Here is a 19,779-nt window from a genome sequence, read left to right on the forward strand (position 1 = left end):
CTGATGAAGTCCCACCTGTTTATTTTTTCCTCTTGTTCCTCTTGTCCGAGTACACATGGAATTCAAAAAGATCCCTCTATGACCAATGTCAGAGACTGTACTGCCTATATTTTCTTCCAGTTTTATAGTTTCAGGTCTTACTTTCAAGTCTTTGATCAATTTTGAGTTAATTTTTGTGTATGGCAAAAGAAGATGGTCTACTTTCATTCTTTTGCATGTGGCTGTCCAGTTTTCCCAGCACCATTTATTGAAGAGACTTTCCTTTCTCCATTGTATGCTCTTAGCTCCTTTGTCGAAGATTAGCTGTCCATAGATGTGTGGTTTTATTTCTGGGCTTTCAATTCTGTTCCATTGATCTGTGTGTCTGTTTCTGTACCAGTACCATGCTGTTTTAATTATTATAGCTTTGTAGTATCTTTTGAACTCAAGGATTGTAATGCCTCCAGCTTTGTTTTTTCTCGGGATTGCTTTGGTTATTCGGGGTCTTTTGTTGCCCCAAATGAATTTTAGTATTCTTTGTTCTATTTCCATGAAGAATGTCATTGGGATTCTGATTGGGATTGCATTGAATCTGTAGATTGCTTTATGTAGTATGGACATTTTAACTATGTTTATTCTTCTGATCCATGTGCATGGGATGTCTTTCTATTTTTTATGCATCATCAATTTCTTTCAATAATGCAACATTATTTTTTAATTCTAAGAAATTTATTTAGCCTTTCATTTAATGGTATTATGTAAAGTCTTATTTTCGTTCCATATTTTTAACTGTTTTTCAATATTCAAATAATGTCATTCCCCAAGAGAATGATGAATGCCAGCCTTGTGGGTACTTGACGAACAGTAGAAAACATAACCTGTTTACCTGGAGCTGCCAATAAACTTTGGTCAGTTAATGACACAGAGTACCCAATTATCACATTTGTCAGAAAGATCCTTGTCAGGCAAGGATCTAGATTGCTATAGGAAATCTCCCAATTGTTACAAGTAGAAAATCAATTCACATTAAGACGACTCTGGACAAACACACAGAGTTGATTTTGGATGAGATCTGTGTATGGCCATATAAAAATATTTTTCATGATGGATAAAGGTGGAAAAATACAAAAGAAAAAAAATTTCACCAACATTTTAGGGAACATTTCCATGTGAAGAACATTTTTTTCTTCCCAAAATTCACTGATTAATCAGTATTGGATGGTAAAATATGGGGGCTTTTTCAAATTGAGAAGGAAGAAAACTACCACGCTGGACATTCCCTTATCGAGTCTTCATCTTCTGAGCAGAGTCCCCTCAGCAGTGCAGAAATAATAGCTGTAAGATGTATTTAAATTTCCATGATTGAGAACTAAAATTGTTGCACACTTGAGAAACACTATAGAACCACAGGAAATCTTTTTTTTAACTTTGTTTTATTCTTTTCTTTGTTTTTGCTGAGGAATATTGGCCCTGAGCTAACATCTGTTGCCAATTTTCCTCTTTTTGCTAACAAAGATTAGCCCTGAGCCAAAAACTGTGGCATCTTTCTCTATTTTGTATATGTGACACGACCACAGCATGGCTTGATGAGTGGTGTGTAGGTCCACACCTTGCATCTGAACCCGAGAACCCCAGGCCACAGAAGCAGAGCCTGAGCACTTAACCACTATGCCACTGGGCCAGTCCCCCACATGAAATATTATCAGAATCAATTATGTAGTTTATAATCATCACATATGCCAGGTAGTCAAAATTTTCCCTATTCATAAGTAACATCCTCCTTAAATCTATAAGGAAAAATATATAAATAAAACACAAGTAAAATGGTGCAATATTAAAATTAAGAAGTATGAGGAAAATGCTAAAAAAACTAAAAATCTCATTTAATTCATAAAATCCATTTTAAATAATAACAGAAAATTGTCTTAGAGGAGAAGTTTTCCATTTATAATAACAATTCACAAAAGTATCTTATTGAATAAAGTTCCAATACAAATATAAACATTTCTGAAGTTCCTGTACTAGTAACAAAAGTACACAAACTTTTAAATAAGTTAACTAACAAATCAGTTTGATGAAAATAATTGCATTACAATATATAAAATATTATTACCACATATTGTTATTGGTGAAAACAAAAAAAGAATAGAACAAGGAGCCTGAAACAATCCATGTTTGCTGTTAGATCCCTAGGAGAAGTTTATAGGAGCTCATATATAATAAAAGTAGATGATGAATTTGTTGGGAGAAATAGTTTAACATAAATTACTAAATATTGAAATATTGGAGATTTAGTTAAAAACTCATAGCAAACATTTCTAGCTTTAATCTTAGAGAAAAATAAATAAGTACTAGACATAAAGAATGACAAAACTCTTAGATAAAAATATTGCAGTATGTCTTCATAATTTTATCTTAGCAAAATATTACTAAGCATGAACCAAACCAGAGAGCACAACACTTTTTTAATATATGCATTCATAAAAATTAAAAATTACTTAAAAATGAAAGACACATAAAAAAATAAAACATTTAAGTTCATAGAACATAAAATAAGAGATGATAATCTGAGTACTTTTTTGGCAATGTTTCTGAACAGGCAATTCTTAGAGAAAAGAAGCCATAAATTATAAAATATTTTTCTCACAAACACCAGAAAAATGCAAAACTAATTGAAAATGACATTGAATTTCCCAAATATGCACTTAGCCTTCTGATTAAATATTAGTTTATGGCCGATTCACACTTATACAAAATTTATATCATCTTTTTTTAGTAAAAACAATAATTAGTCAAGCATGACTTGCAATTTGGAGTTTCAAAGTGTGGCCTGCAAATGTAAAGTAGGGTGGAAAAACCATCCACAGTGCCAAATACATAAAATTTTATATATCTTTTCTAATCTTGTTTTACAAGTCACGTCTTTACACAGTAGGTTTTTTGAGAACTTTTTTTTTCATATTTTTCACAATGATGGTTCAATTCAGGATTAATTAAGTCAATAATTCCTGTTTTCATTTTGCAATTCAGTAAGCAAAATGAAATAAAGAGAGCAGTTAACACCAAAGTACAAAAGAGATACCTCACTCTCGGTAAACAAACTACTGGGCTGGTGATAACCGGTGATATCCCACCCTCGATGACCACTGACACCCTATGGTCACTGATAATTAGTAAAGTTCCACCAAGATAATGGGGAGGGGAAATTCACTCAACAGGAAGTCAATCAGAGGTGAGTTAAGAGAGATAGTGAATATTTGAAAATGAACGAAGATACTCATTAATAGTTCTGGTATCAATTTCAACATGGGGAGGAATTTTCCAACACATCCACGCAATTTTCTGGAAACTAGCTCGCTGTCTCAAAATTCACCTCAATTCTGACACCACCTACCTGGAGATAGCAACAGATTCCACAGGTTAAGGGTTCAGTCCCACAAAACTGCCCCCCCCTTCAGACGTCAGTCACAAGCCCAGGTTGTTACCAGCACTTCTGTCCAACTGGCTACAGATGTTTCCCATGACCCCCTCCTTGGGTTTGATTAATTTGCTAGAATGGCTCACATCTGAATGACCAAATATGTATTTCTTATAAACCACAATATCACATTCATCCATTGTAAAGTGTTCCTTCCAGGTCGGGACATGGATGCAGGTGAGGAGTGTGTCAGAGTGATTATTCACCTAAAATTTACATATCTATAAATCTGTTCAAAAATTTCACAAGGAAATTTATAATTTTTAAAACACAACTTAATGATACACCTCAATAAAGATGGAGGAAAAAAATTTTGAAAAAACACTTCAAAATGTAATAATATATACGTTTCATGCTGGTTTCAAATACTCCCCAAATTGCTTTATAAATTCAATGCAATGCCAAGGAAAACCCAGCAAGTTGTGTGTGTGAGAGAGAGAGAATTGACAAACTGATTGTAAAATTATAGGGGCATCAAAGGGCCCAAAATTTTCAAGACAATTCTGAAGAGGAAAAAATCAGGAAGCTGATTCACAACCAGGTCACACCATGTCATTGTAAGACCACATAAATTAAGATCGAAGTTGCAGCACAAAGGCAAATAGAGCAAGAGAATAGAATAGCGTCCCAATACAGATCAACACCTATACGGTCATTTGATTTGTAAAAAAGATGACACTGAAGTGCAGTGGGTAAAGGACATTTTCTTCAATAATTGGTGCTGGGACAACAGAATATCCATACGGGAAAAATGACTCCTACCTTCTTTTATCTGATATTGTAAAATGGAAGCATGTAAATTTGCCCTTCAGCCAATATAGATTGGACATGCCAAATGAAAACCAGTAATATTGCCTGAACCCACATAGGTTGTGAATATGGAACAGTATAGATACCTGGTGGACAGAGATTACTTCTTTAATGACATGTTAAAAGCTGGAGTGCTGGTGGCATCCAATAGCTCTACAATTCTCTCTACAATAGCCTCATGTGGAATCCAGATTGGGGCTTATGGCAAAAGCCTGTGACCACCACCAAGGGGCTACCACTGGGATGTTAGACCAGAAAATTTCTGTTTGAGATACAATTACTAGCTGGCTATTGAGATTTAATGGAGACTTTCCCTAATACTGAAGAACATAAGATAATCCTGAGACCTGACATTATCCCCATGAGTCAGGTGACGTTAGAGAAACACTCTAATAAGGCAGGCAGTGCCCAGAAGTGTTTCCTAATAAAATGAAAATGGTTTATGCAGAAATATGCTACTAGGGGAACGCAAGAAGGTAGTCATCGTATTCACAAGCAGGTAGCCTCTTTTCCCTTAAGGCCGAGTTTGGAAACACGCGGAGCTCCTGGATCCTATGATCACGTGGGTGGTGCCTATGCCCACACGTTATCAGCTCTACCTCTGGAGGAGCTGGAGACTAAGGTCAGCTACATGGTGGTCAGACACATCTGCATGATCCTCAATGAAAACTCTGGACACCAAGGCTCGGTGAGCTTTCCTGGTTGGCAATACTCCACATGTATCATCACACAGTTACTGAGGGATATCAGTGCTGTCCACATGACTCCATTGGAGACAACTGGAGAGTCAGTGCCTGGTCTCTCATAGACTCTACCTTATGGGCCTTTCTCTGTTGATGATTTTAATCTGAATCTTTTGCCGTCATACACTGTAATCACGAACATAACAGCTTTGCTGAGTTCTGTGCAGTCTTCTAGTGAAGTACTGAACCTGAGAGCAGTCTTGGAGACTTCCTGAACTGCACCATACATTTCACTTTATTTTCTAGTTGTGGACTGCAAGAAGGAAACCTGGACATTTTAAAATTGTCCCAGATTTGGACAGTGTCCTTAAAGCTGTAGCCTCTCTGCTTTTTTGTGTGTGTCAATATTATTGAGAATTCCGTTTCTGAAGGCAAGAATATTGTCAGGCACATGTTGCACTTTTCCTGTCACAGCCTGGACAGGCTCTGGTTCCTTTTATTGGAGAATGGTATTTGTAAATAAACAATTGAGCACTAGTTGTGCTCTTTTCTACTGCTAAGTCACTGACTGTTAGGTTCTTTCAAAGACAGAGAGAGGGAGAGGATATATACACAAGTACACCTTTCTATATACATTGATTTCTATTATCTGTAACTACACCTACAAAGACATCACACATATCTTTGGACTTGTAAGCCTCCAAGAGCACTCTCCTTTAGGGCTTTTATTTAAATGCAAAGCATAGGCTACAGCTAGAGAAAGACAGGGCAATCCAGCATTGGGACTCAGAGAGACATCTGAGCAGAAGACCCTTAGGATCGTTATTCACAAATGGACATGCTTCATCTCTGGACTGACATACGCTGTGGGATTTTGCCAGATGGTAACAGCAAGATGGCTTCCACCACTGGCAAACGCACCTGGCAGTTTAGAATGTGCAACACAGTTCCTGAAAGCACCTCACACACTGGGCCCAAATAGGGAACCTCCCCAGGGTTCCTAAGTATCAGGTTCCATTTCTGAACGATGGCTCCCTCAAAATGCCTACTCTCAGAGCTTCCCTCTGGGGAGAGGTGTTAGGTTGAACAAGGAGACAGCACATTCTCTGTACTGCTAAGGCCTTTGTCCAGTGTGGACTTTCCAGTGCTGAATAAGGTTTGGTCTTTACATAAAGGCTTTCCTATGTCTGCTGCATTCAAAGTCACTGCTAGGAATTCTCAAATGCACAGTAAGTTAGGAGCGTTGGCTAAAGGATTTCCCACATTGCCTGTAGTCTGAAGGCTTTTCTCCAGTGTGAATCTTCTGGTGGAGAACAAGTGTGTGTTTGCGGTTGAACTCTTTCCCACAATCACTGCACACATAAGGCTGTTCTCCAGTATGCACTTTCCAGTGCCGGATAAGATTTGGCCTTTGGGTAAAGGCTTTCCCACATTTGCTGCACTCATAAGGCTTTTCTCCAGAGTGAACTTTTTGGTGCTGAATGAGTTTAGAGATGCAGCTAAAGGCTTTCCCACATCTGCTGCACTCATAGTCACTGCTATGGATTCTCCAATGTACATTAAGGTGGGAGCTCTGGCTAAAGGCTTTCCCACATTCACTGCACTCATAAGGCTTTTCTCCAGTGTGAGTTCTCTGGTGCAGGACAAGTGTGTGTTTGCGGTTGAACTCTTTCCCACACTCACTGCACACATAAGGCCTTGCTCCTGTGTGAACCTCCTGGTGTCTAATGAGGTTAGACTTACTGCTAAAGAATTTTCCACAATTACTGCATTGATAGAGCCTTTCACCTGTGTGAACTCGCCTGTGTTCAATAAGGCCAGAGATTTGTCTAAAGAATTTCCCACATTCGCTGCACTCATAAGGCCTTTCTCCAGTGTGGATTGTGTGGTGTTTAAAAAGGTCACAGCTTTGGCTAAACAATTTCCCACATTGGCTGCACTCATAAGGCCTTTCTCCAGTGTGGATTCTTTGATGCCGAGTAAGAGTGTCTTTGCGGGTGAACACTTTCCCACATTCGTTGCACTTGTGATGCCTCTGTCCCATGTGAAGGGCTCCCCCAAGCTCAGTGCTCTTATGGGGCTTCATCCTGATGTGGTGGACCTGGTGCTGAAGAAGGCCAGAGGTAGCTGGAAAGTACATTCCGCCCTCAACATAGGTGTCGGGATTCTCTGACACACAGATTCTGCAGCTTTTCACAGGGTCCCTGCCCTTGTCCCTTCTGAAGGGTTTCTCTCCACTGTGCTGCTTCTGGTGCTGGTGAAGGTTTGCACTGAAGCAGAATTGCTTCCCACATGCCCCACACGTGTGTGGTTTCTCCTTGGCTTCTCCCTGCTGGTATTCAGTCAGATGTAAGATGTCTTTCAACATTGGGCCAGACATGTCACACGGGTGGGTCTTTAGAACTACCATAGGCGTCCTCACTTGTGACACTCGTTCTAAAGAAACACTCTGCTCAGAGGATGCATCCTCATTCTCCACTCCACACCAACAACCTGAAAGCAGAGAAGTACTGATGAGGTGCATGTTGACTTTGGTGGAGGGGGAAAACTCTTCGTAAATGTCTGACACAGCCAGGGATAAGTCCATGGGACTTGTCCGGGACAAGAGAGGCAGGTCAGGTTGAGGAAGGGGTTGCTATGCGTACCGGGCTTCCGAAAGTCACAGAATGGGAGAGGCATCCTCCTGAAGGCAAGGACGTGAGGATGGAATACAGTTAAACAGCTTCCAGTAGAACCTTGGCTATTGCAACAGGTGAATGCTATGCAGAACGGCATGTCCAGGCCCAGAAAAATCCAATTAAAAGTGAGTAGCTGGTGTTCAAGGACTATTTAATGATATATGCCCATCTCACAACTCATTAAGTGTAGGCTAATGTTGCAGAACAACGTAGACTGAGTAGTGGAGAGGAATAATAGGTGCAAGGTAGATACCAGAGAGATGGGAGATGGCAAGGGGCTAGAATTCAGACTGGAAATAAGGCTTAGTGTCAAGAATGGGGAAGGATAGGCAGAAACAGTGTGTGGCCACCAGCCTTGAAACCAAACACTGGTGTGAAGAGTCAATATTGCTGGTTTTGAACCCAACCCTGACATCATACCCTTCCCTGGTGTGCACTTACCAGGTCCAGGTCCCTTTTGAGCCTCTCTTTCTGTGGCTGGAGTCACAGCCACCTGGTCAGGCATCCAGGGCTCTTCCCCCTGCTCCAGTTGTGTAACTAAGTGTGATCTGGAGGATGCGATTCCTAACGGAAACACAGGACAGGTGAGCAGTCAGTACTGGTGCAGAGCAACCCACCCTATGACTGACCACAAGTAAAAAACAAAAAAAATTACAAACAAGAACCTTGAAGGAAGATTCTGTAGCAACAGTCCAAAGGTCCTCACAAGTAGTGGTTATGTGAGTGCCTATAACTCTTGGTATAACTGAGTCCCAGAAAATGTCACCTGGAGGAAGGGGACAGAACCTTGGGCACAGAGGTGCCATAATTCTGGACAGATTCACCAGCCCAGAAAATGAGCAGGATTAACAGGATCCATTGGGCAAACCACATCTTGTGACCCTCAAGCCCTCAGCAACGTGGCTTCAGGACTGCTCGGTAAGAGGCGAGGACCCTCCATACAGCTTAGCCCTGGCACCCACGGCACCTACTCCAGGAAACCTGGCAAGGATCATGGCAGTGCCCATGAACTGACAGTGCTGTGCCCATGAAGGACAGAGCTGTCTATGGGGAAAAGGAAAAAGGTGATGGGCTGGTGTGAGGCCCTTACCCAGTGAGGTTAAAAGTGCAAAGTTCTCCAGCATCACATCCCGGTACAGGAGTCTCTGAGCATCATCAAGGAGAATCCATTCTTCCCAGGAGAAGTACACAAACACATCCTCAGAAATCACACAGCCCTGCAATGACATGGCTAGCAAGGTCCAGGAAAAGTCTCTTGACTGAGTATGCCCACACTATCCACCCACAACAACATCCTGCTCACCCACTTCCCCAGGTCCCAAGTCAGAGGAGATACCAGGCACTAGTACCATTGGTCCTTGCTTTCTCCTGATTACCCCAGTGATCACTGTGTCAGCCCATAGCAACAACAAGCAGGTTGGGAGACAGATGCCATTTAAGCTCTGAGCCTGGCACACCAAGGCCTACCTCCTCTCCTGATAGTCATCTCCCCTGGGGTACACCAGATCATGCTGCCTAGAATAAACCTGGGCTCACTCTTCTCACTTAAGCCTCCAGTAACAGGGCCTTAGGACCATCAGTTCCCACTCCCTCCTCTCATGCACATTACTCCTTGGACCACATCTTTGGCTCCCTTCTACCACTCTTCTGGCCCACACCATAGACATCACCCTGGACTCCCCACATAGTGCGGAGAGAACACTTGGCAATACAATCAGGATTCCTATCTTGCCCCAAACCTCCAACGGCCCCAATTGCCAAGGAAAGCCCCCATTTCTGATTTGAAGGCCTCCCAATCTGCACCTTTTCCTTTTCTCAATCACAGGCGCCCAGAACCACATGCATACTTTATGCACCCTCAGCCCTCTTCCATTTCTCTGCTACACATTGTATTAATTTCCTATTGCCACTATAACAAATTATTACTAGCTTTGTGGCTTAAATCAACAAACATTTATCATCTTACAATTCTGGAAGTCATAAGCCCAAATTAGGCTTCACTAGGCTAAAATTAAGATGTCAGCAGGATTGTATTCCTTCTAGCAGTTCTATAGAAGAATTTGTTTCCTTACCTTTGCCAGTTTTCTGAAGATCCCCTGCATTCCTTGACTCCTTGCCCCTTCTTCTATCCTCAAAGCTAGCAATCATATCACTCGGACCTGTTTCCTTCCTCAAATCTCCTTCTTTGACTCTATCCTCCTGCAACTACACTGGGCTCACTGGATAATCTGTCCATCTTAAGATCCTTAATTCAATCACACACATCAAGTTCCTTTTGCTATGAGAGGTAACACATCCAAAGGTTCCAGGGATTAGCACACAGCTATCTTTGTGAGGCCATTATTCTGCATATCATACACACACTGTCCCTGTTCCCTCACCAGTCACAATCTTCTTATCTCCACCTAATCCTCTGAAAATTAATTTTACAACCAACCTCCCCATTTCAGTTGATAACTACTGCAAGGTGCAAAACGTCGGGTCATCTCTGACTCCCTTCCTTCCCTCTGTCACAATCCACTTCAGAAAATAAAATCAGCCCTAGTAAAGTAAGACTGAGAATACAACCTCACCTGCCACCTTCACAGCACTCACTCAGGCACAGCCCACCAATGCTCATTTGGACTATTAGAGCAGCCTCCTCCCTGGTTCCCTGTGGTGTGCCCAGACATAAAGACAAAATTCTGACCCATAACCTCTGCAGCAACCAGCATGGGAAGCCAAACCACAATCACTGCAGCAACCCGACCAAAAAGGTCAGGACTCGGTGAAAACTACCATGTCCCCTAACTCCTGCACCTGCTTCCAATTTAGGGCCAATCAGCTTACCCTCTCCCCTGCGTGCCTTTGAGCCTCAGCCAAACACAAGTGATGGCGCCTGACTCCCTTGCTATAGCAGGGTCTGAATAAAGAACCTTTGCTTGTTCTTATTTGGGTGGGCTGCTTTAATTTCCACACCTGCCTCCACCATCACCCCCACCCCTTCCCAGTCTGTTCACTCTGTAGCCAGAGCAAGCCTGCTGAGACCCTGCTCCACATTCCCTGTGGCTCCCACCACCCTCAGGATAGAGGCCGCGCTCCTCAGCTCACCATTTCAGGCTTGAACCCTGTCCCTCTGCTGTCTCCACCAGAAAGGAAAGAGATCTACAGTTCATGGGATACAGCTCAGCCTCACCTCCAAGCATCTGGACACGCCTGGGATGCCTTTCACCCCTCATCGCTATGGGTTCTATGAGGGAACCTCTCCATATAACTGCTGGCTTGGATCGAGTCTGCCTCCTCAGAGCCTACAGACACAATTTCAGAGACAGAGGAAAGCAAAGACATGTAATCCCACATATTGGGGAGGGTGAAGGTACAGCCATCAGCTTGGCCACCATCATTGGAGGTGATGGGCGAAATGCACGGGAGCAACGGAAGTCGGCTGCTGCTGCATCTCCAGCCGCCTCTGTGCAGCGGGCACCACACGCCCCTGGAAGCCAACACACCAGAGAGGGGCATATTAGTCTTATATCAGAGGGATGTGAAAGTGCAGTAGCCAAGATGGCCACCATGAAGACACTCAAAGTCCTGCCCCAATGTGAACTGCTCCCAGGAAAGGCCCCCCTCCTGGGCCATCACTGGCTGAGAGCTGCCACCTCATGGTGCAGAACCTTCTGAGTACTGTAGTCACCACCAGGCGCAAAAGGGAAGCCCAGGTGGTCAGAAGGTAGAAGGCAAAGGAATCATTTATCGAGCATCTACTGTGTGCTGAGCCTGCCAGTTGATCCCCCAAGCGTCATCTTGTGCCTCACGTTGCCTCCTCAGTCTTCAGTAGATGCCCCACGTCCTGAGCGTGATGCACCAGCCCTGGCTCTTTTGGAGGTTCATGGCTATATATCCCGGCCTCCACCCTCCTAATCTGGGACCCCACGCAAGCATTTTCACCTCCGAGATATGAAACAAAAAATGAAGATAAAACCTCCTCAACCTCTGTGAAGTTATTTAAATGTTCCTCAAACATAAACGTCCATTCATTAAAATGGCAGAAAAAGTATCTACATCTTGGTGAAATTCTGCATAAAGCACTTAAAACTGCAAGGCACAGTTAGTGCTGGATACACGGTCCTCATCATCACAAGTCTGGCCTCTCATGTACCCATGTTGGGGGACATAAGTCAAGCTTGCCTATTTGCAGAGTTAAGGGCAGTATCTGTCAAAATTCAAATACACATACCCCAGACCTACGGGTAGCCCTGACAGGAATGATTAAAAATTTTATAGGTTGGCACAGTGTGTACAATCTCTGTCACTTAAAATTATTTCAAGAAAAAAAATCACACATAAAAAATGATATAAATTTCAGGTAGTCTGAAGCACTAGGGATACATTCTTCTAGGCAAGATAACTCAAGGTTTACAATTTAAGAAATATTTTTCCTCAAGAGTAAGTACAGCATAGAGTTGACATCATTTCAAACTTTGTGGCACAATTCTTCTATATCTTACTTTCAAATCCACAAACTTTGAACTTGGATTAGAACCAATCATGTGGTGTTTGGCTTCAAACTGGCAATGGAATCTACCACATGGCGTCTAGTGTCTGACTTCAGGGCCTGAGCTCTAGGGAGAAGCTTACCTGGGTTTGCAGCTAGTAACCTCATTACTGATTATGGTGCCTTGGGCAGGAAGCCTCACCTCTCCACACCTCAGTTTCCTCATTTCTGAAATGGGGAATTAATAGTATCCACAGCACATAATTGGAATTATTACCTGGGGAATTACATGCCATTCTCTGGTCATTCTCCCAACAGTGCTTCAAATCTGTCACGCTTTGGAAGACAGAAAGTGACTCCTGACCATCCACATTCTCTTGACCTGCACCCTTGATTCAGAGGGTTCCAGGCGCTCACCTCCGGCAGGAACTAGAACCTCACCCACCCTGCCCTGCCCAACCGTCCTCGGGTAAACTGGTCCCAGGTTGATCTGTGTGGTCAATGGAAGCTCAGGCTGAATTCTCTTGACTCAGGTTCACCAGGGTCAGTCTCCAGTGGCGCACCATCACTTGATACTGGAGACCAAAGGGAGTACAAAATCCTTGGAAGGGAGGAAAAGTGAAACCACCGAATTCTATGGAAAAGATCGCCCTGTTTATTTAGGTCATCTTTTTTTGTTATTGTTACGAAGACCAGCCCTGAGCTAACATCCATTGCCAATCCTCCTCCTTTTGCTGAGGACGATTGGCCAACATCCGAGGGCTAACATCCGTGCCCATCTTCCTCTACTTTATATGGGACGCCGCCACAGCATGCCTGACAAGCGGCACGTCGGTGCACGCCCGGAATCCGAACCTGTGAACCCCGGGCCGCTGAAGCGGAGCGCACACACTTAGCCTCTGCACCACTGGGCAGGCCCCTAGGTCATCTTTAATTTCTGTCAGCAGCAGTGTTTTGTAGATTTCAACCAAACTTCAAAGTTTTCAGTAATATTTAAACAATTTTGTAGTTTTCAATAAAATGCTTAGGAATGAATATAATGAAAGAATGTGCACATATTTCATTATATTCATTCCTAAGCATTTTATTTTTTGATGCGATAGTAGAGTTGATTTGTAAAATTTCATCATTCAATTTTTGTTTTCTATGTACTGTTGACATATAGACTACAGTTCATTTACATCTATATCTGTCTGTCTACCCTCCCAAACACGTTATTTATACATATATGTAAAGAGAGAGAGAGAACTTGTACATAGCACTTTGCTACAATCACTTAAGCCAGTGATTTTTCTTCTTTAGCCTGTTAATATGCTGGATAACGTTCTTTATTTTTCTAATATTAAACCAGCCTGGCATCACTGAAATAAATCTGTTTTGGTCATGGCGTTCTTTTTACATATTGCTGAATTTTATTTGCTAACTATTGTCTTAGTGCTATTTATGTCTATCTTCATGACGCTAGTTCTAGTAAAATTTTCAGATGCCTTAGAATTTTCTTTACATTGTGTGTTCTGTAAAAACAGGTGTATTTTGTGTGTATTTCTAAAATTTAAATATTTGAATATTTTTTCATATGCCTAATAGCCACCTGGATTTCCTCTTCCATTGACTGTCCGATCCTATTTTAGCCATTTAGGTTGGAATCTTATTTCTTATTCTAATTAATACTATTTCCTTGTATGGCCTATGTGTTGATCCCTTGGCATTTTTAGACACTGGAGATATCCTCTCTCTATCTTTCTTTCTTTTTTTTTTTTGGCAAGGAAGATCAGCCCTGAGCTAACATCCATGCCAATCCTTCTCTTTTTGCTGAGGAAGACTGGCCCTGGGCTAACATCTGTGCCCACCTTCCTCCACTTTTTATATGGGACGCCACCACAGCATGGCCTGACAAGTGGTGCATTGGTGCGCACCCAGGATCGGAACCCGGGCCACCAGCAGCAGAGTGCATGCACTTAACCACTACGCCACAAGGCTGGCCTCCCTCTCAATCTTTCTTGACTCTAAATTTTGCCTGCCATGAGCTTTATGGAATAGAAGCCTACAATTCTAGAAATATATTTATCAGTTTTCCACGTAATATATTTTGCTTTTTAGTGATACATTTAAATTTGTTGTTGTTAGTACTGTGGAATTGATTCGGACTCCTAGTGAGCCTATGTACAGCAGAGCGGAACTCTGCCCAGCCTTTTTGCACCATCCTCTCACCTTCCGACACTATATCAGACAAGGCTCCACTGACACTCATAGAGTTTTGATAGCCAATTTCTTCAGAAGTGGGTGGCCAGGTTCTTCTTCCTAGTCTGTCAGCTCCACTGAAACCTGTCTACCATGGGACCCGGCTGGTATTTAAAAATACCAATGGCATAGTTTTCAGCATCACAGCAACATGCTGCTGCCACAGTGTGGCAACAGATGGGTGGCGTGGTTCCCTGATGGGGAAACAAACTTGAGCCATGGAGGTGGGAACATGGAATCTTAACTACTAGATCACCAGGGCTAGTTGATTACATGTAAATTCCCCTTGCCTATTTCACAAAAATATGCTTCTAGTTTATCTTCTATTGGTTTTCCTTATTTCTTCTTTTACTCTTTGATAATTTAAGTGTTCTAAAAAATTTAAATGTCTGTGGATTTTCTAAGATACTTTAAAATTTCTAATTTAGTTTTCTTTACAGAATATAATCTGTATTACTTCAATTTTAAAACTGACTCAAATTTATTTTATGTACCAGCATTTGGTTTGTCTTGGTGAATGGAACATTCACCAAGTATACTTGAAAAGAACGTGTATTCTGCTGTATGCATATCTACTGAATCAAGTTAGTTGATGATGTTGGCCATGCCTTCTACATCTTTACATTTTTTTCTGTCTATTCTATTAATTATTGAGAGGAAAGGATTTTGAAGGCCTGTTCTTAGGTACAAATACACTTAGCAGTTATATCTTCTTGATTAAATTACTTGTTTAATATTATAAAATGTCACTATATTATCTTTGACAATATTACTTTTCCTGAAGTTGATGTTTCCTTATATTAATATAACTACTCCAACCCTCTTATGGTTAGTATTCATGTCATATTTCATTCCATACCTTTTAGCTTATCTCTATTTTTGTAATTAAGGATCATTTATTATAGGCTGCACGGAGTTTGCCCATGCATTTAATACAGCCTGACAATCTCTTCTATAATTAAAATATGTAAAATATTTAAAGCAAAAAAACTGAACACAACTGTGGATACAAATGTATAAATTACTCGCTCTTGTCTATCCTCTCAGAAAGGGACAAATAGGGGCCAGTCCCGTGGTGCAGCAGTTAAGTGCACACGCTCTGCTGCTGGCGGTCCGGGTTCAGATCCTGGGCGCGCACTGATGCACTGCTTGTCAGGCCATGCTGTGGCAGCGTCCCATATAAAGTAGAGGAAGATGGGCACGGATGTTAGCCCAGGGCCAGTCTTTCTCAGCAAAAAAAAGGAGGATTGGTGACAGATGTTAGCTCAGGGCTGATCTTCCTCACACACAAAAAAAGAGAGAGACAAATAAAACAAAGAATAAGCATACAGATGATATTAAAAATAGAATATTCAGAAGATACACATTCATCTTGGTTTTACACTGCTGAACATTTAAAAACTTACATTCACTAAGGGAAAAATGAAGCCACAATATAGATCACAAATTTTCTGAATTCTCTGTGAATATATGTATATTTATTTAGTAGAACAGTGTGATAATGTGATTTATAACAAGAAATACAGTCATGTGCCATATAACGACATTTCGGTCAACAATGGACCACATATACGACAGAGGTCCCGTAAGATTAGTGCCATAGAGCTTAGGCGTGTAGTAGACTATACCACCTAGGTTTTTCTAAGTACACTCTATGATGTTCACACAATGATGAAACTGCCTAACGATGAATTTCTCAGAACGTATACCCATCATTAAGCGATGCACAACTGTACACATATTTGGTCTTTGTCCCTGCTTCTGGCACAGAGCTCCTAAAACTCTTGGTATTGCCTAAGTGATGAAAGCAATAAAGATGACTTTTGTTATGTTAAAGTGGTGGCTTTGGGAAAGCACCTAAGGATGACAGCTGGTTGTCAGGAGAACCAACCGTCTGACTGGAGGGTTGGAACTTTCAGCCCCTCTCCCCCATTTAGCTCAGTCACCAATGGCCAATGATTTAATCAATCACACCCATGTAATTAGGCCTCCCTAAGAACCCAGGAAGGGGGTCAGAGAGCTTCCAGGTTGGTGAACGAAGGGAGAGCAGTGCACCTGCAAGGCATGCAAGGTCTGCGCCCTTTCCCCATACCTTGTCCTATGAGAGCTTCCATATGGCTGTTCCTGAGTTACATCCTTTTATAATAAACTGTTAATCTAGTAAGTAAAACATTTCCCTGAGTTCTGAGCCACTCTAGCAAATTAATCGAACCCAAGGAGGGGATCGCTGGAACCTCCAATCTACAGCCGGTCTGTCAGAAGGGCAGGTCACAACATGGGGTTGTGACTGGCATCTGAAAGGGGGAGGGGCAGTCTTACAGGACTGAGCCCTTAACCTGTGGGATCTGATGCTATCTCCTGGCAAACAGTGTCAGAATTGAGTTGAACTGTAGGACATCCAGCTGGTGTTGTAAAATTGCTTGGAAGTGTTGGAAAACCCACCCCTTCACACTAGAATTGGTGTGACCATAATCTTAAGCAGCCTTCCTCAAATAGGGTTCCATGAGAGAATTGGCTCCTACAGAAAATGATTTTAGTGAACATTGTCTTAAATACCCCAACGAAGGTACAAATCTAGGACCAGTCTAAATGTACAGAAAAATCAATTCACTACCTATAATGGACTCTTTAACACTTAATTCTCTCATAAAATCAATTTGATAGAGGATACAAAGTGAAAATAATCTAGGAATTTAGATAACGTGAACTTTTCCTGGCTGTTGTGTATCTCACGAAGGATACCAGAATATATCATCCCAAAATATGCCTCTTTGACATAAAAATTATTTTGAGCTAAAGGCAATTAAAAAACAGCAGACACAGAAAAAGCTTCCCCTTTTCTGCCTAAAGGCACGATATCAATTCTTGTCTTACTGGAGACAGATTCTTAGCCCAGAGACTGGCACCAAAGGAATCTGCAAACAAACCGTACTCCATTGGTTTCCTCCTATATATTTACATTCCCACAATTTGCTGCCCTTGGAAGCCTAAAACTGCTTTTCTTCATCCTGTCATTTCTCTACAAATTTATTGTTCTTTGTTGATGATGCTATAGAAGCTGGGATTCTAAGCCGCCACTTTGAGTTACTTTTGATTTAGGTTTCTCCTCTGTGATGTGTGCAGCACACGTTAATAAACTGTTTTTCTCTTGTTAATCTGTTTTTTTGTTAAAGAGTCCCAGCTGAAAACCTAAGATAGGTAGAGGTAGGGTTTTGTCACCTCTACACTCATTAAAATCAAATAATACACAGGGAGTGTGAGCAGAAACATTTCCTGTGTCAAGACAACTTATATTAAAGGGATTCTTTGGTATGAACTTCCTGTGAGGCAAGATGCCCCCAATAAGCCTGTCCTTGGAAAATTTATTTAGTCAAAAACATAAGGAGACTGGGAAAATTTATCATAACGCATTTGAGGTATTTTGGGACTTTGGCAAGACTGAATGTAGTGGAATCACCCCTGGCACCGGAGTTGCTTTTCAGTGTGTGTTGTTCAAAACAGGTTGCTCAAAAGTGAGGGTGAGGTCATTAGATGGTAGCAATTTGACAGCACCCCAACTTCGGTCGCCATCTTAGGCCTGGCTCCTCATACTCTACAGCCTGCTTCTCATGCAGACACTGGACAGAACCCTTTCAAATGCCAGGACCTCTCCCTCTTCCCTCCGTTTCTGGAGGGACGTCGCAGGAATGCCTACCATTTTTCTCCTGCCTCCCAGCCACAGCCCTCCTCTCTCATCCAGGACCATTTAAAATAATGTACTTAAGACTGTTCCCCCTAAAAATGCTCTCTAGGCCTGACTTAGTCCGGACCACTCTCCTCACCCCATAGACATCTCCATTCCAGCCCCCTCTCCAGAACCCCAGACCTTCCAGTCCAGCTGCCCATGGGACACCTGCACTGAGACATCTCAAAATCAACCGTGTCCAACTTCTGGATTCCCCTGTAACCTCTTCCCTACGTTGACTTCCTGATTTCCATTTTCAAGATGTCCATGAAAAACAAAAAACAAAAACTAAAACCTTGGTTTTTCACTCCTTATCATCAATCACAGCCACATCTGATGCACCAGGAAATACTGTTGGTTCTTTTTTAAAATTCTATCCAGAATCTAATCACTTCTTCCCCCTCTCCTAGCACTATTCTGGTCCATTCACCATCAAAATATTGCTGGAGTCCACTGCAATCGAGCCACCTTACTGGTCTCCATGCATCCATCCTCATGTTCCCCTCCCCAACTTAATCTGTTTGGCCCTGCGCAAAATTCGGGATCCTTTTAAAATTCCCACTCAGATAAATCCTTTCTTCTATTCAAAACTCTTATGGCCCCCAGAGTCCTCAAAATGAAAGCACAACTCCTCACACTCTGCTCCGTGCTGCTGATATGACATGGATCTCTCGAAAGCTTCTGGTTCAGTCCCACCTCGAATGCCTTTGCTTATGCCGGTCCCTCTTCCTGTTAACACTCCCCTCCACGTCATCACACTGGCTTTCAAAAATGGGACCCCAACCATAAACTCCCCACTGTTCTGCACACAGGGATCTAGACTGATAAACGTGAGCAGCGCCCGCACTCGGGGCTCTACGGCTGGGCTGGGCGAGGGCGGGGAGGGCGCGGAGCACGGGCACTGACCTGAGCCGGCTCTCTCTGCGCGGCCGCCGCCATCGGACTCTGCGGGCGGAGCAGGACCGGACAGGCGGGCGTCTGAGTCCAGGACGCGGACACCGCCGACCCAAGCCCCGCCCCGGCCAAGCCTCGGATTCGCCTCCGTGCAGTAGGGACAACGCCTCCAAACGCGCTTTCCCTATTCCTCCCCCTCCGGCGCGACCAAACATTCCAAATCCCCAGGCGCCGCAGAACCTCACAAGAGCCTACAAAACGTCTGTTGCGGAGAGGACGCCGGAAGTCCCGTTCCCATATCCTCCGCACGCACGGAAGCGCCCCCCTCCCGGGCCTTCACTGGACGTGCCGGGGCGCACAGGTTTCTGGGTAATGTAGTTCTCGCTGAGCCAGCTGTCCAGAGGAGTGTTTCCCGGCCTGGGCTCCCGGGGAAAAGAGCGAGTGACGCCGGGAAGAGCGCGTCGGTAAATGGGACGGCCAGTCCCCACATACGAGGCGGGGCTTCGTTCCTCTTAAAGGGCCCGAACCCAGATTCCCTGGAGTGTAGTCTGCACCAATCACAGAAATGTTTGGAGACATTATTTCAGATGACACACCACACCATAAAGTCTCTGTGTGCGCTCATACCTGGGAGCTAATGACTATTACCTTGTTGCTTTTTAAATACATATAGACTGAAGCTTCAGCATCAGTTTTATGAACTTCAGTTCTGGTTAGGGACAAGAGAAAAAAATCCAGACAGGGCCACGGAGTGGAAGAAAGAGGGACGTTGAGCTGCCTTGAAGCCAGTGGACAGATTTCCTCAGAAAACTTTTCTC

At 42.8% G+C, this 19,779-nt stretch overlaps 1 protein-coding gene across 1 annotated transcript; it reads right to left on the reverse strand.

Moving 5' to 3' along the window:
* Nucleotides 1–1,811: 1,811 nt before the first annotated feature.
* ZNF671 (zinc finger protein 671) lies at nucleotides 1,812–19,276 on the reverse strand. Its single transcript, XM_014794392.2, has 4 exons — nucleotides 18,974–19,276; nucleotides 8,719–8,845; nucleotides 8,070–8,192; nucleotides 1,812–7,443 (listed from the first exon to the last, which is right to left on the reverse strand). The coding sequence occupies exons 1-4, from the start codon at nucleotides 19,004–19,006 to the stop codon at nucleotides 6,185–6,187; spliced, it is 1,542 nt and encodes a 513-aa protein (XP_014649878.2). The 5' UTR covers nucleotides 19,007–19,276; the 3' UTR covers nucleotides 1,812–6,184.
* Nucleotides 19,277–19,779: the final 503 nt, after the last annotated feature.

This window comes from Ceratotherium simum, chromosome 33 (assembly GCF_057802395.1).
Source record: "Ceratotherium simum simum isolate JZ-2026a chromosome 33, ASM5780239v1, whole genome shotgun sequence".
Classification (NCBI taxonomy): Eukaryota; Metazoa; Chordata; class Mammalia; order Perissodactyla; family Rhinocerotidae; genus Ceratotherium; species Ceratotherium simum.